The sequence below is a fragment of the Rhinopithecus roxellana genome, chromosome 5 (assembly GCF_007565055.1).
Source record: "Rhinopithecus roxellana isolate Shanxi Qingling chromosome 5, ASM756505v1, whole genome shotgun sequence".
NCBI classification, from domain to species: domain Eukaryota; kingdom Metazoa; phylum Chordata; class Mammalia; order Primates; family Cercopithecidae; genus Rhinopithecus; species Rhinopithecus roxellana.
The window spans coordinates 173,472,173-173,495,593 of NC_044553.1; the positions used below are offsets into that span (position 1 = coordinate 173,472,173).

Sequence of the window (23,421 nt, forward strand, 5' to 3'; positions counted from 1 at the left end):
ATTAAAACCCAGCATCTTCATTGTGTAGGTCCAGAAAAGTCAATAACTTGTCCAAGACAGTGGCAGAATTACAGCTAGAAGGCAAGCCTCCTGATTTCTAACCCAGGATTCTTTTTTTTTTTTCTTCACTGTATCTACTGCCTCTCCATGGGGGAAACAGGATTTTAAACCAATTCTTTGACTTTTCTAATCACATATTTCAAAACAATTTAGCTTACTTCATGAAGATCAGAGGAGTGAACATCAGCAAAAAATCGTAAAACATACATTTAAAAAATAAAAAAGGGAAACCACCACCACACCTCCTTAACTGTGTATAGAGATGGGAGCATTTGCTGGGATACTGACCTTTGAAATGCAGCACATTTTCAGTGATGCTGATGGCAGGGTTCTGTGAAAAGAGACCAAGGATGCAAGAAGGCATTTTAATGAAGAGAAAAAATGAGATTAAACAAGGGGCTTCTTCCTCTCATCCTTCTCTCATGAGGACTCAGCCTCCTACTCTGTGACTCCCCCAGAAATATATTTAGTCATTTATTCACATCTGTGTAGGCTTTCTCTATGTCTGTCTGTACCTATCTAAGACTGCAGACTCCTGCCAAGAAGGACCCTAACCTGCTCTGTGAAACAGTCAAGCACTGAATTACTCCATTCTGAGAATGGCCAATCATGCAAGGTGCTATGTGAGATACGACGGGAATACACAGATCTCCAGGACTCAATCCCTGAGCTGTAGAATAGAGGTTCCAGTGGGACAGATGAGGCACTTTCTGTGAGAAGATATGAAATAGTTATCAAGAAACATATGGTCAAGACGAAAAAGGTGGTAAAAGGCAGTAAGTGTTAGCAGAGTTAACAGAGGGAGAGAGAGAGCAAAACGGGAATACAGCGGTGGGGAAAAGCTCCACAAAAGGTGAGACTTGTACTGCAACCTGAATGATAAATTAATTCCGACAAGTGGAGGAAAGGGCAGAGGATTGCAGGTGGTGAATGAAAATGAAACACGCTGTGCCTGTGTCTCTAACTTAGAGGCTCCAGACCCTCTTAACCCCAAAGGAAACAAGACTCGGGAGAGGTCAAAATTCTCCAAACTGCTCACTGATTCCCAGAAGTTGCTACATACCTTCAGTTTAGCATCACAATTTAAAGTGAAACTACTCAACACTTTTTCCAGTGGATGAGAAACAACTCACCTCCTACTTCCAGCTCAAGGTTAATAAGCAAGAGGCAGCTCGTTCCCAGTGTCACGGTGTTTGTTTTTCTTCTGTGGGCTTAGCTTTCTGTGCTCCTCAACTACAGCTGTCATCTGACCACAACCTCATGAGATTCCAAGCCAGAACAACCCAACAGAGCCCCTCCTGAAGTCCTAACCCACAGAAACTGTGAGAGACAATAATCGATTATTGTTGCTTTAAGCCACTATATATTGGGTGATTTGCTATGTAGCAACAGATTAACAAATAATTAACTGCAAGTATTTCTTTAAATGCTTGGTAGAACTTCCAGGTGAAGCCATTTAGACCTGCAAGTTTCCCTGTGGGAAGACTTTTGACTATTGAATCCGTGTATTTAATGGTTACGAGGCTATCCAGGTTTTCTATCTCTTTTATAGAAACTGTCTTTATTTCTTGGAATTTATCCATTTTATCTGATATGAACTTGTTTTAATATTTTCTTTCTTTTTTTTGAAAAAGTCACCCAGGCTGGAGTGCAATGGCTCAGTCTCGGCTAACTGCAACCTCCACCTCCCGGGTTCAAGCAATTCTTCTGCCTCAGCCTCCCAAGTAGCTGGGAGTACAGGCGTGTGCCACCGTGCAGGGCCTAATATTCTCTTAGCTTTTAAATGTCTGTAGCTTTCATGGTTATGTCTTCTTCTTCATTACTGATATGGCTTGTGTCTTAATCTTGTCAATATGTCTACCAATTTTAATTATCTTTCAAGAACTTTTACCTTTTAATTGATTTTCTCCACCTCTGCTTTCTGTGTCTGTTCTTATCTTTATTCTTTCCTTCCTTCAATTTCTTTCGGAGAATTTGCTTTTTTATTTCTTTTTATTTATTTATTTTTTTTTGAGACGGAGTCTCGCTCTGTCACCCAGGCTGGAGTGCAGTGGCCGGATCTCAGCTCACTGCAAGCTCCGCCTCCCGGGTTTACGCCATTCTCCTGCCTCAGCCTGCCGAGTAGCTGGGACTACAGACGCCCGCCACCTCGCCCGGCTAGTTTTTTGTATTTTTTAGTAGAGACGGGGTTTCACTGTGTTAGCCAGGATGGTCTCAATCTCCTGACCTCGTGATCCGCCCGTCTCGGCCTCCCAAAGTGCTGGGATTACAGGCTTGAGCTACCGTGCCCGGCCTATTTTTTTTTTCTAACTTCTTGAAATGGAGATTCAAAGGTCATTAATTTTCGGACTATTTTTTTTCTAAGATAATCATCTAAGAATATAAATTTCCTACCAAATCCGACTTTGGCTGCTCTCAAGCTTTGATTATAGTATTTTCCATTCACATCCTAATTTCCATTATCGTTTTTTCATGGGTTGAGACGGATTTCTTAATTTCCAATTTTCTAGTTATCCTTATGTTATTAATTTCTATCTCAATTGCATTGTGATCAAAGAACATTCTCTGTGTAATTTCAATCCTGTCAAATGTATGGAGACTTGTTTAGGAAGCAGTATATAGTCAACTTTAGTAAACACTCTCAGTACATTTAAAAGAATGTGTATTCTGGAGTTGTTGGGGCCATGTTCTTTATATGTCCATTAGGTTTACTGTTAATTATTTGTTCACATAATTTATATCCTTACTGAATTTTGTCTTCTAGTTCTATCAATCACTGGGAAATCACACTATCATAAATTTGTCTATTTCTCCTTGTACGTCTGTTAATTTAGATATGATTGAGGCAATGTTACTAGATGCACATAACTTTTTTTTTTTTTGAGATGGAGTCTCACTCTGTTCCCCAGGCTCACTGCAACCTCCGCCTCCTGGGCTCAAGCAATTCTTCTGCTTCAGCCTTTCGAGTAGCTGGGATTACAGGCGTGTGCCACCACACCCGGCTTATTTATTTATTTTCAGTAGAGATGGGATTACACCATATTGGCCAGACTGGTCTCAAACTCCTGACATTGTGATCCACCCACCTCAGCCTCCCAAAGTGCTGGGATTACAGGTGTGAGCCACCGCACCAGGCCGGGTTTTGACCTTACTTCTAGCACCTGCACCCTGTCGGGCTGTCAAAACCGAAGTTCAAATTCACTTAGTTCAGCAAATGTTCGCAAGGCAAAAGCAGTTTCCGTGTTCAGCTCATCTCTCTGAGTTCCCAATTTCATTTCTATCTCGTTAACTTTTTGATGTTTTTAAGACATTTTTATTCAATACTTTCAGTTGTTTTTAATAGAAAGCTCAATCTACACAACCTAGTCCATCTCTTACTAGAAAAGAAACTGTGCTTTTGCTTATAAGAAGAGGAGTGAATAGCCATGCCTGGTACCACGCACCTACAGTCCCAGCTACTCGGGAGGCTGAAGTGGGAATATCACTTGAACCCAGGGGTTTGAATGCAGCTAGGGGAACATAGCAAGTAGTCAGACCCTGTCTCTAATTCTTTTAAAAAATAAAAAAGAGAAGGAGAGTGGCTGGGCAAGGTAGCTCATGCCTATAATCCCAACACTTCGGGAGGCCTAGACAAGAGGATCACTTGAGCCCAGGAGTTCAAGACCAGCCTGAACAACATAGACCCTGTCTCTACAAAAATAAAAAAAATAGCCAGGTGTGGTGGTACATGCCTGTGGTCCCAGCTACTTGGGAGGCTAAGCTGGAAGGATAACTTGAGCCTAGGAGGTCAAAGCGGCAGTGAGCTTTTATTGCACCACAGCATTCCAACCTGGGTGACAGACTAAGACCCTGTCTCAAAAAAAAAAAGGAGTGAATACGGAAAAGGGAATAAGAAAACTCAAATTCACAGTAACTCTCTTTTTTTTTTTTTTTTTTTGAGACAGAATCTCCCTCTGTCACCCAGGGCTGGAGTGCAGTGGTGCAATCTCAGCTCACTGCAGCCTCCACCTCCCAGGCTCAAGGATACTCCCACCTTAGCCTCTCAAATATCTGGGACTACAGGTCCACATCACCATGCCTGGCTAATATCTTTTTAAAATTTTTCGCAGAGACAAGTCTCACTATGTTGCCCAGGCTGGTCCCGAACTCCTGGGCTCAAGCAATCCTCCACCTCAGCCTACCAAACTGCTGGGATTATAGGCATGAGGCACCATGCCCAGCCATCATTTTAAAAATAACAATAAAATCACTTACATCACAGGTCTGTTGTAAGGATTAAATTATAACTGCACACACAGAGCCTGGCAACTAGTAAGAATTCATATTCCGGTTGCTTTTCTTCCTCTGACTAGAGTGCCCATCCTAAGTTTCCATGCCTGTTGAACACTACTTCTCTTTCAAAGTTCAGGTCAAATGTTAATTCCTCTTCCCTCCTCCTCACCCTAACATCAGAATCAACAGCTTCCTTCCTACTTTGTATTCACCTTTACTATAATACTTATCACACTGTTCCATAATCATTGCTGATCGTTTAACTGCCCCTCTTGACCTGAGTTCTTTTTTTTTTTTTTTTTTTTTGAGACGGAGTCTGGCTCTGTCGCTGGGGCTGGAGTGCAGTGGCCGGATCTCAGCTCACTGCAAGCTCCGCCTCCCGGGTTCCCACCATTCTCCTGCCTCAGCCTCCGGAGTAGCTGGGACTACAGGCGCCCGCCACCTCACCCGGCTAGATTTTTGTATTTTTTTAGTAGAGACAGGGTTTCACCGTGTTAGTCAGGATGGTGTCGATCTCCCGACCTTGTGATCCGCCCGTCTCGGCCTCCCAAAGTGCTGGGATTACAGGCTTGAGCCACCGCGCCCGGCCTTGACCTGAGTTCTTTGATGGTAGGGACTGTGTCTTATTCATCTCTATATACCTAATGCCTCAATAACTGTTTAGTGAACTGAAGTCAATTCATCCCGTTTTCAGAATCTCTGGCAGAACTACAAAGAGTTCACAATAAGCTATCTAACTCTTTGGACAAGAGTTTCCTTTCTCATTCAAATCATTAGTATTTATCTTCCCATTTGTGTGATTAGTAGGTGTGCAGAAGAGTTAACATAGCAGGCCTGAGGCTGCAGTCTTTAAAAGTGCCTGCTTCCAAGATCAGCCTTTGGCTGACATCTATCGAGAAACTCAGCCTTCCTCCATCCCCTAACTAATAAGGGTGGTTCAATGTTCCTAAACTGTGCCTACAAACAATGTGATTTATGGTGAATATCAACTTTCCTTCTAGGAGTCTGGAATTTTGGTACATGTTAGGCCAAGATTACCTAAGTAACAAGCTCCCAGTAAAAATCATGGGTACTTGGCCGGGCACAGTCGCTCATGCCTGTAATCCCAAAGGCTGAGGTGGGTGGATCATGAGGTCAGGAGTTGGAGACCAGCCTGACCAACATGGTGAAATCCCGCCTCTACTTAAAATACAAAAATTAGCCAGGCGTGGTGGCGTGCGCCTGTAATCCCAGCTACTCAGGAGGCTGAGGCAGGAGAATCGCTTGAACTCAGCAGGCAGAGGTTGCAGTGAGCCGAGATCGGGCCACTGCACTCCAGCCTCGGTGACAGAGTGAGACTCTGTCTCAAAAAAAAAAAAAAAAAAAAATCATGGGTATTCAATCACTAATGGGCTTCCCTGGGCAGAAATGTTATACATAAGTCACTGCATTTTTCGTCGCTGGTGGAGCGTGCTCAAGTATACCCCTCACAGGAGGAAGAGTGATAGAGAGGTTTATACATGGATTTCTCCAGACTCCACTTGTGCTTTTTTTCCTTTGCTGATCCTGTCCTGTATTCTGCAGCTGTGACAAACCTTAGTCATGAGTACAATTATATACTAAGTCCCACGAATCCTTTTAGCAAATCACTGAGCACACTGGTGGCTGCTGGGGACCCCCAAAACTGTATTTTTAATGTGATCCTTTTCACCCCAATGCTTTATTTTGAAAACTTTTAAATCTACAAAAAAATTTTAAAAATAGGCCAGGCGTGGTGGCTCACGCCTGCAATCCCAGCACTTTGGAAGGCCAAAGCAGGCAGATCCCTTGACGCCAGGAGTTTGGGACCAGTCTGAACTCCAGCCTGGGCAACAGAGCAAGACCCTGTCTCAAGTAAAAAAAGAAAAAATAGTATAATGAAAACTCATATACCTCTGCCAGTTGATTGCTAAATGTCATATTTGTTTTTTTTTTCAGGGTAGGGGTAGCCTCCATTCTACAAAACATAATGAAAGCTCCCAATATTTGCTTTTTATATGCATACCTTTTTGCTGAATTATTTCAAATGAGCTGCAGACATCATATTTCACCTCCAAATATTTCCTCTCCTAAGAAATTATATTCTCTTGCATAATTACCAAAGCTTTCTAATACCTAAGAATAACTCCATATTATCTAATAAAAAATCTACATAAAGAATCCTCTCAAAGATGTTCAATTGTTTCTATTATTTACTGTAATGCAACGCAACTACTCCAAAACTTGACTTAAAACAACTATTTTATTATCTTACATGATTCTACAGGTTGACTGGGCTCGGCTATATAGTTCTATTCCACGTGAGGTTGGCTGGGACTATAGTATATTGGGCTGGAATATTCAAGATGGGTCGCTCACTTAGCTCCTAATTGTTGTTGGCTGTCATTGGGGAGTTCAGCTAAAACTGTTGACCAGAATAACTATATTTGGCCATTCCATGTGGCTTGGGTCTCTCGCAGCAGGGCTGCTCAGTTCCGAGAGGGAATGTCTCAAGAGCAAGTGCTCCAAGAGAGAAGAAGTGGAAGCTGGCAGTCCTCTTACAAAGAGCAAGCCTGGAACTGTTCACAGCATCATTTTCCAGCATTCTATTCACTAAGCTGCCAGAAGGCCTGCCCAGATTCAGGGAAAGAGGAAATAAACTGTGAGTCTTGATGGCACTCTTGATGCGGTTATCCTGAAGCCACTATATTTACACTTTTTAAAAAAAATCCAGGATCCAATCCAGGTTCATATACTCCTCTTGATTGTCATGCCTATTTTTATTTAATACAGACTTACACTTTTATTTATTAACCCATGCCAGTTGTCTGGTAAAATGTATCATATTCTGGATTTGTCTGGCCATTCCTTCATATTAACCATTTTTAGCAAAAATATTTCATAGGTGATATGGTTACATATGGCATCCTTACGTTAGATGGTGACGATAAATTTGGTCATTAAATTGAGAAGGTGACTGCCAGCACTTTCCACTGTAGTGTTTCCTTTTGTAATGAGCAAGTTACCTAATAGTGTAATCTGCCATTCCTTCACAACACTCTTTCATCCAGTGGTACAGTCAGCTATTGTTAATCCTTACCTGACACAATTTTACACTGGAGGTCACAAAATTATAATTTTCTTTCTTTCTTTTTTTTTTTTTTTTTTTGAGACGGAGTTTCCTTGTTGCCCAGGCTGGAGTGCAATGGTGCAATCTCAGCTCACCACAACCTCCGCCTCCCAGGTTCAAGCAGTTCTCCTGCCTCAGCCTCCCGAGTAGCTGGGATTACAGACATGTGCAACCACGCCCGGCTAATTTTGTATTTTTAGTAGAGATGGAGTTTCTCCATGTTGGTCAGACTGGTCTCAAACTCCAACCTCAGGAGATTTGCTGGCCTCGGTCTCCCAAAGTGCTGGGATTACAGGCATGAGCCACCATGCCCGGCAAAATTATAATTTTCTAATTCAACCATTCATTTTTCATTTTCTAGTTGGCATTCTTCTGTAAAAAAAAGTTTTCCCTTCTCTCCCTCTTTTTATTGAAATTTTTATTGTAATTTTTATTGTAGATTCACATGCAGCTCTAAGAAATAAATATATACACCTACCGTGTACCCACAAAAATAAAAATTTTTAAAAAAGAAATAGTACTGAGAGATCCCTTATACACTTTGCCTAGTTTGCCCCAATGGTAGCATTTTACAAAACTATAGCATAAAATCAAAATCAGGATACTGACATTGACACAACCCACCTACGTTATTCAGATTTCCCAGTTTTACTTGCATTCGCTTGCAGGTATGTGCATGTGCGTCTGTGTGTTAAGTTCTACACAATTTGATCACATGTATAGGTTCATCTACCTACTGTCACAGTCAAGATACTGAATAGCTCTAGATCCCTCGTGGTGCCTTTGCCTGTACCCTCTCTGGTCTACATTTCTTTTTTATATCCTATGGACTCACGGATTTTCTTTTTTTTTTTTTTTTTTGAGACGGAGTCTCGCTCTGTCACTCAGGCTGGAGTGCAGTGGCGCAATCTCGGCTCACTGCAAGCCCCGCCTCCTGGGTGGTTCACGCCATTCTCCTGCCTCAGCCTCCCAAGTAGCGGGGACTACAGGCGCCCGCCACCACGCCCTGGTAATTTTTTGTATTTTGTAGTAGAGATGGGGTTTCACCATGTTAGCCAGGATGGTCTCCATCTCCTGACCTCGTGATCCGCCCACCTCGGCCTCCCAAAGTGCTGGGATAACAGGCATGAGCCACTGCACCCGATAGACTCATGGATTTTCTTTTGTGATCCACTCAGCCAAATTCCATTACCATTATTACTCTTTCTGATGTTCAAATTGTCACAAACTTGGCCAGTAGAAATCCCTTCAAACCAAATCCTGTATGATTCTGACATGACCGTGTACCCTTTGAGGATATTGTTCTTTCTCTGGCACAGATTTGAAATAATTGGCCATTTCTTCAAGGAGGCATAGTTCCTTTGGTTGGAAATGGTAATGTAGAAGCCATGATCTAGGTACACTGAGGTATAGTTAATGTTCATCTTTCAGTGGGCTAGCTAGGAATTTTAAAAATGATGATGTCATAGTGAAGTTTCCAATTCAAGCTATTACAAGGCTTCTCCTTACCTTGTCATTTAAGATTTATATCTCTTACAGTGAAAATCTTCCTAATAACATTAGCACATTTATATATTTGTTTTATCCTAAAAAAGTTTCAGAATTAGAATATCAACTTTTTTTGCCCACAGTAAACCTACTCATTACTTGTAGAAGTTTCCTTGTGGAAAATAAGAAAAAAGACAGAAAATTTATATTCAATTTAAAAAAAAAAAAAAGGAAAGGGAAAAATAACCCTTCTAAGTGTAACATTTAATTGCAGTTCTTTTTGTCCTCAGAATATATTCCAGTGAAAGGGGGGAAGGTTGATTTTTAAAAAGGACATAATCTACTAAAGAACCAGAGTACTATGTTCAAATATTATTTGTATTGATTAATTTATCTGTAAGATTTTGTCATCAATTTGATATATAGTTATGTCCTTTTGGTTCTGTTTATTTAATTTGCTTTTTACTTTATTTATTTATTTTTTTGAGACAGAGTGTCGCTCTGTCACCAGGCTGGAGTGCAGTGGCGCGATCTCAGCTTACTGCAACCTCTGCCTCCCAGGTTCAAGCGATTCTCCTGCCTCAGCCTCCTGAGTAGCTGGGATTACAGGCATGTGCCACCGCACCCAGCTAATTTCTATATTTGTAGTAGAGACAGGGTTTCCCCATGTTGGCCAGGATGGTCTTGATCTCTTGACCTCGTGGTCTGCCCGCCTCGGCCTCCCAAAGTGCTGGGATTACAGGCGTGAGCCACCAAGCCTGGCCTCCTTTTTTTTTTTTAATACAATTTTATCTTTGAATATGTAAAACATTCCCATTGTTCAAAATTCAAACTTTATGAAATGATTTCCTCAGAAGTCTTGCTCCCAAATCCATCCTCCTCCATTCCTATTCCCCACATACCGGTAACCATTTCATTCATTTCTGGTTTATCTATTCTCTGTATATGCGTGTTTTGCAAAAATTCGCAAATATATTTAGATATTCTTATTTTCATCCAGGCGCAGTGACTTATGCCTGTAATCCCAGCACTTTGGGAGACCAAGGCGGGTAATTCACTTGAGCTCAAGAGTTCGAAACCAGCCTGGGCAACATGGTGAAACCTTGTCTCTACAAAAATACAAAAACTAGCCTGGCGTGGTGGCATGCGCCTGTAGTCCCAGCTAGTTGGGAGACTGAGGTAGGAGGATCGCTTGCGCCTGGAAGGTGGAGACTGCAGTGAGCCAGGATCACACCACTGCACTCCAGCCTGGGTGCCAGAGTGAGACCCTGTCTCAAACAAACATACAAAACAATTCACTCTGTAGCCTAGGCTGGGGTGCAGTGGCCGGATCTCAGCTCACTGCAAGCTCCGCCTCCCGGGTTTTCGCCATTCTCCTGCCTCAGCCTCCCGAGTAGCTGGGACTACAGGTACCCGCTACCTCGCCCGGCTAGTTTTTTGTATTTTTTAGTAGAGACGGGGTTTTACTGTGTTATCCAGGATGGTCTCGATCTCCTGACCTCATGATCCGCCCGTCTCGGTCTCCCAAAGTGCTGGGATTACAGGCTTGAGCCAGGGCGCCCAGCCTTTTTTTTTTTTTTTTTTTTTGAGACAGAGTCTCTGTGGCCAGGCTGGAGTGCAGTGGTGTGATCTCGGCTCACTGCAACCTCTCCCTCCTGGGTTCAAGCAATTCTCCCGCCTCAGCCTCCCAAGTAGCTGGGACTACAGGCGCCAGCCACCATACCCCGCTAATTTTTGTATTTTTAGTAGAGACAGGGTTTCACCATGTTGGTCAGGATGGTCTCAATCTCTTGACCTTGTGGTCCACCCACCTGGGCCTCCCAAAGTGCTGGGATTACAGGCGGGAGCCACCGCACCCAGCCAAAACAGATATTCTTACTTTCCCTCCTTTCTATACAAAAAGCAGCATACCATATACATTCTTATACATCTTGCTTTTTTTTTTTTCATCTAAATAAATCCTTGTGAGTTCATAAAGATCTTTACTCTTTCTTGTCATAGCTGTATAACACTCAACTGGGTGTATGTATCAGTTGGTGTCGTCTTCTAATTCCCCCTTTTGGGGACATAGACAATTTCAAAGAATACCAACCAACTTGAGGTTACTATAAGACCACGGTAAAATGAAACAAAACAAGACCATTGCATAAATTTGTCTAATGACAGGTCACTATGCCAACCACAAAATACCAAATCATAGAACTGTCCCTGCTTTCTGTCAACATCCAATCTATAGCAGACCCCACTTCCTTAGACACCCCCACCATTACTCAACCAAAGTCCAAATCCCATATAACAAGGTCTTTTTTAACACCCTCTTACTGAGATACCACACACTTCCCTACAGTGTGTGTTTTCCCTCAGTGGAACAAGCAATAAACCCACCTTATCTTTGGCTGAACAGCATTGACAGTTTAAACTCTCAGAGAGCTCTTTCAATAAATTTAAAATACTCAAAGTAATAAGAAAACTTGTAGCATAGCATAATCAGCAGCATTTTCCCCCTCATTATCATGAGGGAAAAAAATAAAACAGTGGTGCATTTTGCAATCAATTAAGTCTAAGATATCATAAAATTCTATTTTCACCCAGACTACTGCCCTGAACTCTGTATTTGTATAGTTATATCACTAGTTCACATTTTCACATGGAAATTGTTTAAAACTAGACTCTCAAACTAGTATGTCCAAAAGGGGACTCTTGATTTTGGCCACTAAACCTATTCTGCAGTCTTAATCATTTCAGTAAACTGCACTGTCATCTACTCTGTGCTTAAGTCAAAATCCTAAGACTAGTCATTAATTCTTTTCTCTTCCTCTCCAATAAGTCCATCAAGGCCTCAAGGTTCTCTTCAGATATATCTCAAATGTGTCCATGGCTCTCTACCTCCACAACCCTAAACTGAGCCACCTCATCTCTCACCCACACTACTATAACAGCCTCCCTAAATGGTTTTCTAGAGTTCACTTTGCCCCTTTATAATCCACATAGAAGCCAATATAATCTTTTTTGAAACACAAATCCTACAGTCACTTCTCTGCTTAAAACTCTTTAATAGTTTCCCATTGCTCTTACAATAAAACCCAAGCTCCTTACCATGGCAACAAGGCTCTACATGACCTACATCTTGCAAACCCTTCTATCCTCATCTCCCTCTAACTTATTCCTCACTATGCTCCAAACATACTAATATCCTTTCTGCTCCTGGAACCCCAATAAGCCTTTGCCTGCCTCTAAATCTGTGGACTTGTTGGAATGTTCTTCCCCCAGCTTTCTGCACAATTTGTTTTATCTTTCAAGTTTCACACAGCTAGAATATCACCTATTCAAGGAAGCCTTCCCTGACTACTCTATTTAAAATTGACTCTACCAATTATTCTCTATTTCATCACCCTCTTTATTTCCCTCATAGCACTTTATCTAGGTAATTATTTATTAACATATCTATTGCCTGTCTCCCTCAATCTGAAGGTAGTGCCTTTATAAGTGTTGCTCATTACTGGCCGGGCGCGGTGGCTCAAGCCTGTAATCCCAGCACTTTGGGAGGCCGAGACGGGCGGATCACGAGGTCAGGAGATCGAGACCATCCTGGCTAACACGGTGAAACCCCATCTCTACTAAAAATACAAAAACTAGCCGGGCGAGGTGGCGGGCGCCTGTAGTCCCAGCTACTTGGGAGGCTGAGGCAGGAGAATGGCGTAAACCCGGGAGGCGGAGCTTGCAGTGAGCTGAGATCTGGCCACTGCACTCCAGTCCTGGCGACAGAGCGAGACTCCGCCTCAAAAAAAAAAAAAAAAAAAAAAAAAAAAAAAAAAAAAAAAAAAAAAAAAAATAAGTGTTGCTCATTACTGAATATCTAGTACTTAGCACTACGCCTGGAGCGGTCAACAGTTACAAGATTATTTAACTTACTGCTTTATAAGTACTTTTGTACTGTGGTAATAAACAACTTAGACTTACTGATTTCTATTATGAAATATTTCAAGCAATCAGACAAACAGAAAAATATAGCAAACACCACTATACCTAACATCCATTAGCATTTTGTTTTATTTGCCTCATTTTTTTAAAAAAGAAATAAAACAGACACAGATACATTATATAATTACTCAATCCCAATGCCCTCTCTCCCTCAAACATGCCCCAACTTCACAGGTAACCACTATTCCAGGATTGGAGTTTGTAATTTCCACTGTATTTCTTTATTCACTTACAACATGTTGGGCATTCACAATATACAGTATGATTTTATATGTCACATAAATAATTTCATACTGCCTGTATCATTCTTCAAAACTTGCTTATTTGATATTATATTTCTAAGCTTTAATTCCATAAAGATGGTTCTGTTTCGTTCATTGTAGCTGTTGTACAGTGTGCCATTGTATAAATATACCACAATTTATCCATTTTCCAGCTGACAAAAATTGAGGCTATTTTCAATTTTTTGCTGCAATGAACATTCTACCTCCACCTGCATATGTGTAAGAGCTTCTCTAAAAAAAACAAAACTTCCAAGTCATAAAGACATACAACTTCAGCTTGACAACATAGTGCGGAACTGTTCTCCAAATCAGTTGTGCCGATTAGTACTTCCACCAACTGTATAAAAAAATGTCCAGCCGGGCGCGGTGGCTCACGCCTGTAATCCCAGCACTTTGGGAGGCCGAGGCGGGCAGATCACGAGGTCAGGAGATCAAGACCATCCTGGCTAACACAGTGAAATACCGTCTCTACCAAAAATACAAAAAAATTAGCCGGGCGTGGTGGCAGGTGCCTGTAGTCCCAGCTACTCGGGAGGCTGAGGCAGGAGAATGGCGTGAACTCGGGAGGCGGAGCTTGCAGTGAGCCGAGACTGCGCCACTGCACTCCAGCCTGGGCGACAGAGCGAGACTCCATCTCAAAAGAAAGAAAGAAAAAATGTCCGGCCGGGCACGGTGGCTCACATCTGCAATCCTAGCACTTTGGGAGGCCAAGGCAGGCAGATTACTTGAGGTCAGGAGTTCGAGACCAGCATGGCCAACATGGTGAAACCCCGTCTCTACTAAAAATACAAAAATTAGCAGGGCGTGATGGCGGACGCCGGTAGTCCCAGCTACCTGGGAGGCTGAGGTGGGAGAATCACTTGAGCCCGGGAGGTAGAGACTGCAGTGAGCCCAGATCTCACCACTGCACTCCAGCCTGGGCAACAGGGTGAACCTCCGTCTCAAAAAAAAAAAATGTCCTGTCGCTGAACATTCATTCTCACAAACACTTGGTCATGTCAGGCTTTTTCATTTTTCCCACTCTAATGTGAGAAACAGTATCCTATCATTTTAATTTACAAGCATACCTTGGAGCTATTGTAGGTTTTGTTCCAGACCACCACCATAAAGCTATTATCACAATAAAGTGAGTCACACAAATTTTTTGGTTTCTCGGTACATATAAATGTTATGTTTATATTATACTATAGTCTATTAAGTATGCAGTATTATTCTAAAAAACAGTGTACATACCTTAACTTTAAAATATTTCATTGCTAAAAAATGCTAATGATCATGTGAGCTTTCAGGGAGTTGTAATATTTTTGCTAGTGGCGGGTCCTGCCTCAATGTTGATGGCTGTGGACTGATCCAGGTGATGACTGCTGAAGGCTGGGGTGGCTGTGACAATTTCTTAAAGAAGGACAACAATGAAGTTTGTCTCATTGATTGAGTCTTCCTTTCACTAAAGATTTCTTTGCAGCATGCAATGCTGTTTGATACTGTTTTACCCAGAGGAGAACTTCTTTTAAAATCAGAGTATCCTCTCAACCCCGCCACTACTTTATTAACTAAGTTTATGAAATAGTATAAATCCTTCGTTGTCATTTCAAGAATGTTCAGAGCATCTTCATCAGAAATAGATTCCATTTCAATAAATCACTTTCTTTGCTCATCCATAAGAAGCAACTCCTCATCCCTTCAAGTTTTATAATGAGATTGCTGCATTCAGTCACACCTTCAGGCTCCACTTCTAAGTCTAGTTCTCTTGCTATTTCCACCACACCTGCAGTTACTACCTCCACTGAAGTCTTGAACCCCTCAAAATCATCCATGAGGGTTGGATTCCACTTCTTCCAAACTCCTGTTCATTTTTATATTTTGACCTCTTCCTATGAATCACAAATGTTCTTAATGGTATCTAGAATGGTGAATCCTTTCCAGAAGGTTTTCAATTGACTTTGCCCAGACCCATCACAGCATCACTACCTACGACAGTTTTAACCTTACAGAAAGTATTTTCTGAATAAGACCTGACAGTCAAAATTACTTCTTGATCCATGGGCTGCAGAAGGAATGTTATGTTAGCAGGCATGAAAACAACATTAATCTCCTTGACATTTCCATCAGCATGCTTAGGTGGGACTAGGTGCACTGTCAATGAGCAGTAGTATTTTGAAAGGAATAAATATATTTTTCTTCTGAGAAGTTGGCCTCAACAGTGGGTTTAAAATATTCAGTAAACCATTCTGTAAACAAATGTGCTATCATCCAGGAGTCGTTGTTCCACTTACAGAGCATAGGCAGAGTAGATTTAGCATAATTCCCTTTTTTTGTTTTTGAGACGGAGTCTCACTCCATTGCCCAGGCTGGAGCGCAGTGGTGCGATCTCGGCTCACTGCAACCTCTGCCTCCCGTATCCCAGCGATTCTCCTGCCTCAGCCTCCCAAGTAGCTGGGATTAAAGGCGCCCACCACCATGCCCAGCTAATTTTTTGTATTTTTTAGTAGAGATGGGATTTCACCATGTTGGTCAGCCTGGTCTTGAACTCCTGACCTCAGGTGATCCACCCGCCTTGGTCTCCCAAAGTGCTGGGATTACAGACATGAGCCACCATGCCTGGCTGATTTAACATAATTCATAAGGGTCCTAGGATTTTCAGAATGGTAAAGGGGCACTGGCTTCAACTTCAAGCCACCAGCTGCATTAGCCCCTAATAAAAGAGTCAGACTGTCCTTTGAAGCTTTGAGGCCAGGCATTGACTTCTCCTCTCTAACTATGGAAGTCCTCCATGGCATCTTCTTCCAGTAGGAGGCTGTTACATTGAAAATCTGTTGTTCAGTGTAGCCACCTTCATAAGGAATTTAGTTAGATCTTCTGGATAACTTGCTGCAGTTTCTACCATCAGCACTTGTAGTTTCACTTTGCACTTTTATGTTACAGAGCCTTTCCTTAAGCCTCATGAATAACTTCTGCTAGCTTCAGATTTCTCTTCTGCAGCTTCCTCACCTCTCAGCCTTCATAGAATTGAAAGAGTTGGGGCCTTGTTCTGGATTAGGCTTTGGCTTAAGAGAATGTCATAGGCCGGGTGCGGTGGCTCACGCCTGTAATCCCAGCACTTTGGGAGGTCAAGACGGGAGAATCACGAGGTGAGGAGATTGAGACCACCCTGGCTAACACAGTGAAACCCCGTCTCTACCTAAAAATACAAAAAAATTAGCCGAGCGTAGTGGCGGGCGCCTGTAGTCCCAGCTACTCATAAGGCTGAGGCAGGAGAATGGTGTGAACCCAGGAGGCAGAGCTTGCAGTGAGCCGAGATCACGCCACCGCACTCCAGCCTGGGCAACTGAGTGAGACTCCGTCTCAAAAAAAAAAAAAAAAAAGAGAATGTCATGGCTGAATTATATTCTATCCAGACCAAACTTTCTCCATATCATCAATATGACTATTTTGCTTTCTTATCATTTGTGTGTTCACTGGAGTAGCACTTTTAATTTCCTTCAAAAACTGTTTCTTTGCATTCACAACTTGGCTGTTTGGTGCAAGAGGCCTAGCTTTCAGCCTGTCTCAGTTTTGACATGCCTTCCTCACTAAGCTTAATGATTTACAGCTTTTGATTTAAAGTGAGACGTGGAACTCTTCACTTTAACACTTAGAAGCCATTGTATGGCTTTTTTGTTTTGTTTTGTTTTGTTTTTGACACAGAGTCTCACTCTGCCACTGGAGTGCAGTGGCGTGATCTCAGCTCACTGCAACTTCAGCCTCCCAGGTTCAAGTGATTCTCCTGCCTCAGCCTCCTGAGTAGTTAGGATTACAAGCACACGCCACCACACCTGGCTAATTTTTGTATTTTTTTTAGGAGAGATGGGGTTTCACCATGTTAGTCAGGGTGGTCTCCTGACCTCAAGTGATCCCCCCACCACAGCCTCCCAAGGTGCTGGGATTACAGGCATGAGCCATCACACCCGGCCCCACTGTAGGGTTATTAGCTGGCCTAATTTCAATATTGTTGTGTCTCAGAGGACAGAGGCCCAAGGAGAGGGAGAGATGGAGGAATGGCCAGTGAGAGCAGTCAGAACACACACATTTATCGAGTAAGTTCACCATCTTATATAGGTGTATTTCATTTTGCCACAAAACAATCACAATAGTGGCTGGGCACAGTGGCTCACACCTGTAATTCCAGCACTCTGGGAGGCCGAGGCGGCAGACTACTTGAGCTTAGGAGTTCGAGACCAGCCTGGACAACATGGCAAAACCTAGCTGGTTTTAATACAAAATACAAAAACTAGCTGGGCACAGTGGCACACGCCTGCAGTTTCAGCTACTCGGGAAGCTGAGGTGGAAGGAACATTTGAGGCTGGGAGGTGGAGGTTGCGGTGGGCCAAGATCACACCACTGCACTCCAGCCTGGGTGACAGAGTGAGACCCTGTCTCAAAACTAAATTAATTAATTAATTAATTAATTAAACAATCACAATAGTAACATCAAAGCTAGGCACAGTAGTTCAAGCCTGTAATCTCAGGGATCTGGGAAGCCAAGGCAAGAGGATTGCTTGAGTCCGGGAGTTTAAGAGCAGCCTGGCCAACATAATGAGACCCCACCTTTAAAAAAATTTTTTAAATTAAAAATTAGCTAGGCAGGTACCTGTAGTCCTACTCGGGAGGCTGAGCCAGGAGGACTGCTCGAGCCCAGGAGTTCAAGGCTACAGTGAGCTATGATCATATTGCTGCACTCCAATCTGAGCAACAGAGTGAGACTCTGTTTCAAAAAAAAAAAAAAAAAGTAACATCAAAGATCACTGATCACAGATCACCAGAACAGATACAATAATAATGAAAAAAATCTGAACTATTCCAAGAATTAACAAAATACAACACAGAGACACTAAGTGAATACATGCTGTTGGAAAAATGACGCCAACAGACTTTGTTGCCACAACCTTCAGTTTGTCAAACCCGCATTATCTGCAAAGCACAACAAAGCAAAGCACAATAAAACAAGGTATGCCTGTACATGTGCCTGATCATAATTGCAATTCAGCATCTTTTCAGACTTACTGGTCATTCTTGTTTCCTTTTACTCTGAAATGTTTATATGATCTGCCCCTTTTTCTTTTGGGTAATATGTCTTTTGCTTATTGGTCTGTAGGTGTTCTTTAAATATTCATGGTATTAGTCATCTCTCAGTGATATGCACTGCAAATGTCTTCTTCAAGTTTGTCTTAAATGTGTCAATATTTGTCTTTAGGGTTTGCATCTTGCTTAACACATTCTCCCGCTTTCCAATATTATAAAGGTAGTCTCCTATATTTCTTTTTAGTAGTTTTGCTTTAGGCATTTAGGTCATTAATCCACCTGAAACTGATTTTTGTGTATGGCATAAGGCAGGATCTTATTTTCTTTTTGCCATTTGGATTACCAATTGTCCCAGTACAATTTCCTGAATGGGTCATTCTCTCCTCATTAATTTGTAAGAGCGCCTCTTGTTATACCTTAACTTTCCATATATGAAAAGGTCTACTAATAGGCTCTATTATTCCATTGCTCCGTGTCCATCCCTCTCATCTAAGGTTTAATATCACAATCATCATAATCACTCACTTGAACTGCACACTAGAATTTGCAAAGCACTTTCAAATCCATTTTCGAATTCAAATCTCAAAATAGTCCTATGAGTTAGGCACTACTGTTCATATCTGTCTGGATGAAGAGCCGCAGGTTCATAAAGGTTAAGTGAATCATGGTCACCAGAGCGTAAGTGTAAGAAAAAGGACCCAATCTCATGTGTTCAGTTAGCACTCTTTCCACCAGACTCTGTTAGGTAAGGATAGGAAAAATATCTTTTAAACAGCTCTCAAACACAGCTGCACTCTGTTCTCTGTTCACAACACCCAAAACAAGCACCTTGTAAATAAACCAATGGTTTAACAACTATGTTTTTCGGGACAAACATGTTCATTATGCTCATCATGAAAGTAAATTCAATTCTGAAAGTAACACTGCCTTAGCTGGCCTCTTTGCTACTGCTCACCTCAAGCCCAGACAATGCCACTGCTGAAGTCTTTATTGTCCACCATTTCTCCTCACATCAGCCATGTTCTCTCATAGTCACTAGCCCTGCAGTTCCAAAGAGATGTGACGACTGGACAGTTCTCTGTGTCAGGATGGAGGGAGACAGAGCCAATGCCTCCAAACTGGAATTTAACACTTTAAAACTCACATTTACACATAAGCTGTGGGACATGCTGCAGAAAGCAGGGAGTGTTAAAGTGCTGTCCAAGAACCCCACACCTAGCTTAATGATAGACAAGAGTAGGTACTCCATAAACGATTTTTACTGAACAAATAAATGAAGCGCTTCATCCAGAGCCAGAGCCACTGGTTTCTTTTCTTTTTTTAAATAACAAATCTGCACATGTATAACCACTGATTTCAACAAGCCCTGCATAGAGCAATCAGTTGAGAAAGACAAAAAACAAACAAACAAACAAAAAAGGCGACCCCTGACACTCAGAGGCAGGCATAGCACTCACAGCCAGGCCATGTTATTCTCCTACGGGACATAAACAATCTCACAGAATACCAACCTCAGACAAGGTTACTCTGAAATCTTCATAAAATGAGACAGAGGCCATTTCACAACTTTGTTATAAGCACAGAGAAATACATAGTGGCTATGCCACCCATGAAATCCCAAATACCCTCTGGCCAAATTGAGTGACTGCTACTCCTATAGCAATTAGTTTTGTTCTTATACTAGTCTCCCTGCCCTATAGATAAGATTTATTCACGGCCGGGCGCGGTGGCTCAAGCCTGTAATCCCAGCACTTTGGGAGGCCGAGGCGGGCGGATCACGAGGTCAGGAGATCGAGACCATCCTGGCTAACACGGTGAAACCCCGTCTCTACTAAAAATACAAAAAACTAGCCGGGCGAGGTGGCGGGCGCCTGTAGTCCCAGCTACTCGGGAGGCTGAGGCAGGAGAATGGCGTAAACCCGGGAGGCGGAGCTTGCAGTGAGCTGAGATCCGGCCACTGTACTCCAGCCTGGGCGACAGAGCGAGACTCCGCCTCAAAAAAAAAAAAAAAAAAAAAAAAGATTTATTCACATACCCAACCACAAAACTCCCATATTTTCTTACAGGATCTTCTCTGAAGTAAAACCCCAACCTCCTTAACCCTCCCCTCCCCTAATCACCAACACCCAAATCCTATAATCAGTTCTAACACCCTCCTAATGAAACACTCCAGGGTTCCCCATGGAGTATGCTCTCTCTTGATGCAATGAGTAATAAACCCAACTTGTTTAACTACCGGTATGTTATTGGTGGCCTTTGGGCATTGACACGGTTTAAGTCAGACATTACAAGTGTCTAAAAGTCTATGCCTTTCTCTTTCTGGAACGTTCTCCCAGTCTTAGTTTGACAAAAATAATTCTCATTTCTGGAAGTCACCACTAACTAAATTAAACAAAGGTAACAAATTCGTTTAACACCAGATACCTGGTCCAACACCCAACTCCAATTCTACCAATAAACATACTCCTACACAAAACTTTTTGCTTGGATATGATACGCCTCCTTCTAGATAGCATGCCCTTGAAAAGTTGGGTCTGACTCATCTTTGTAAATCTGTACTACCTTACATGTATCAGAGGATTGCTAACACATGTAAACACTTTTATAAGTGTAACATGGTGCTTTTAAACTAATGGTAGTTGAAATATGGGTGCCTCAAAACTACAGATGTGAAACCCCAGAGAAAATAAAAACTTAATAAGGGGGAAAAATGATTTATTTTTCCCCAAAATGTTTTAGATGTTTACTTTTTTTTTTTTTTTTTTTTTGAGATGGAGTTTCGCTCTTGCTGCCCAGGCTGGAGTGCAATGGCACCATCTTGGCTCAACGCAATCTCCGCCTCCCCGGTTCAAGCGATTCTCCTGCCTCAGCCTCCCAAGTAGCCAACACAGTGAATTACAGGCATGCACCACCATGCCCGGCTAATTTTGTATTTTTAGTAGAGATGGGTTTCTCCATGTTGGTCAGGCTGGTCTCCAACTCCCGACCTCAGGTGATCCGCCCGCCTTGGCTTCCCAAAGTGCTGGGATTACAGGCGTGAGCCACAGCGCCCAGCCTGTTCTGTACTTTTTTATCGACTGCTGGAAGAACACTCTCTAGGCGGGGACTTTGAGCCCCATCTACAAAAGATTTTGTTTGTTTTTTCCTATTCTATTAAACCACCCTGGAGCAGTAGAGGGAGACAGCACAGAACATTTATTCATACTCTGACCCAAAAGTATAATCTCAGTCTGGATGAACACATTAAACGACACACCATGCAATGTCATAGCCTATTTAAGGCATTCTGGCCACTACTGTCTTCATCTTTCAACAGGAAAACGGTTTATATACCAGAAGCAAAGATTATATTAAATTCAACAAATTCAAGTCGACACTCAGAAAGCACCTACATTTTACCGGATCCATGGGTGATCCAGCCAGATGCCTGATTCAGGAGCAGAGAGAGTTAAATGGAGTGAAAGAGGTTACAAAGTGCCATAGATGTTAAGGAGAAGTTTCCAGTAAGGATGACTGTAGAAAGAACCTTCCAGAGGCTGGGTGCGGTGGCTCATGCCTGTAATCTCAGCACTTTGGGAGGCCGAGGCGGGTGGATCACCTAAGCTCAGGAGTTCGAGACCGGCCTGGCCAACATGGTGAACCCGTCGCTACTAAAAATACAAAAATTAGCCGGGCGTGGTGGCGCATGCCTGTAATCCCAGCTACTCGGGAGGCTGAGGCAGGAGAATCGTTTGAACCCGGGAGGCAGAGGTTGCATGAGCTGAGATCGTGCCACTGCACTCCAGCCTGGGCGACAAGAGCGAAACTCCGTCTCAAAAAAAAAGAAAAAAAGAAAAGAGAAAGAACCTTCCAGAATGAAAACTCCAGTTTCTCAAAGCCTGGAATCTTTAGTTTGGATACAGACATGAGGATACACAGGTCCTTGAGTCTCCGCTATTAGGTGCCTTCAGCTTGCTTATATAAAGGGCCAAGGATCTCAAACAGAAATGCTTAATGTAACTTAAGAAATTTTTAAGTTCTCTGTGCAACTCAGCAAACCTGACTGAGCTCACAGACTTCAGAACAGAGGGGGAAATCACTTCCTCCAGCTCTTGTGAATTTTAAAATTAAAAGTAGTGAGAATGATTTCCATCACTGAACGGTTGCGAGGTGGGTGTGGCCCCCATCCCTCCCCTCCCCCACCCCCTGCAGTGCCCTGCCTCGGTAACGTCCGAGGGGCCTGGCTGGACCTCTTAGGCCAGCCACGGCCCAGCAAGCCGCTGTCACAACTGCACCCCTAACCCAACGAGCTCATCCCACATCTCGAAGGGCCCCAGCCAACTCGAACCCCGACGGCCAGGCAGCCAGGGCCGGGCTTGGGATCCATGAATGCCGCCGACTGCGAACAAAGAAGAGGCCCGGGGTAGCCTGAGAGGCCCAGTCCGAGCTCTCTGAGGACCCGAAGGTTCCTGCAGCCCTCGGGGGGTTGTGCCCCCGGCCCGGGATCTGCGGGTGAGCCTCGACAAGCGCCAGCATGCCGTGAGCGCACCGCGTCGCGGACCTTGTTGGCGCACTGCAGGCTCTCCGGCGCGCACACTGACAAAGCGAGCAGGCGTCCCGGCGGGTACCTGGAGCCGCGATCCCTCACGCTTCCCGCCGCCCGACCCGGCCTTTACCTGTACGTCACTCAGCTCCACGCGCAGATACAGCTCGCGGTGTCGCTGAGCCCAGTAGACATGCGGCGTCAACACCTGATTCTCCATGGCCACACTGCCCAGGGCGCGGGGAGGCTCGGCTCTCTGCGCCTCGCTGCCTCAGGTAGTGCTCTGCTGGCGCGGGCCGAAAGCAGGCCTCAAACCCCTGCGCTCCCGAGCGCCTGCAACCCGGCACCTTGAGACACCCCACGCTCGCGGGCCGCGCTTGCGCAGTGACGCGCCGGGATGGCGGCGGCGCCAGCAATGGGCCTTGGCGCGAGCCGAGAGGGGGCGGGGCGCAGGCGGGATGGGGCAGGCCTGGGCACAGAGACGCCGCAGCTCGTCGCGGCCGCCTAGGGAATTGGAATCAGCGGGTGGTACGCTTTCCCCACTCGTCCTCAGGGAGATGCTTTAAAATAAAGAAGGCTGGAGACTCATAGGGGACCGATGAGCATGGGAAAGGGTTTGGGACTGGTGT

The 23,421-nt window shown here is 43.5% G+C and overlaps 1 protein-coding gene across 1 annotated transcript in view; it reads right to left on the reverse strand.

Annotated features, from left to right (window-relative positions):
- HACD3 (3-hydroxyacyl-CoA dehydratase 3) overlaps nt 1–23,204 on the reverse strand; it is a 51,154-nt gene extending 27,950 nt beyond the window's left edge. Inside the window, exons 1-2 of the mRNA XM_010355510.2 lie at nt 22,926–23,204; nt 349–391 (exon numbers count right to left, since the gene is read on the reverse strand). Of these exons, the coding sequence (XP_010353812.1) occupies nt 349–391; nt 22,926–23,012 (130 nt within the window). The 5' untranslated portion in view covers nt 23,013–23,204. The remainder of the gene's footprint in view (nt 1–348; nt 392–22,925) is intronic.
- Between the last annotated feature and the right edge of the window lie 217 nt (nt 23,205–23,421).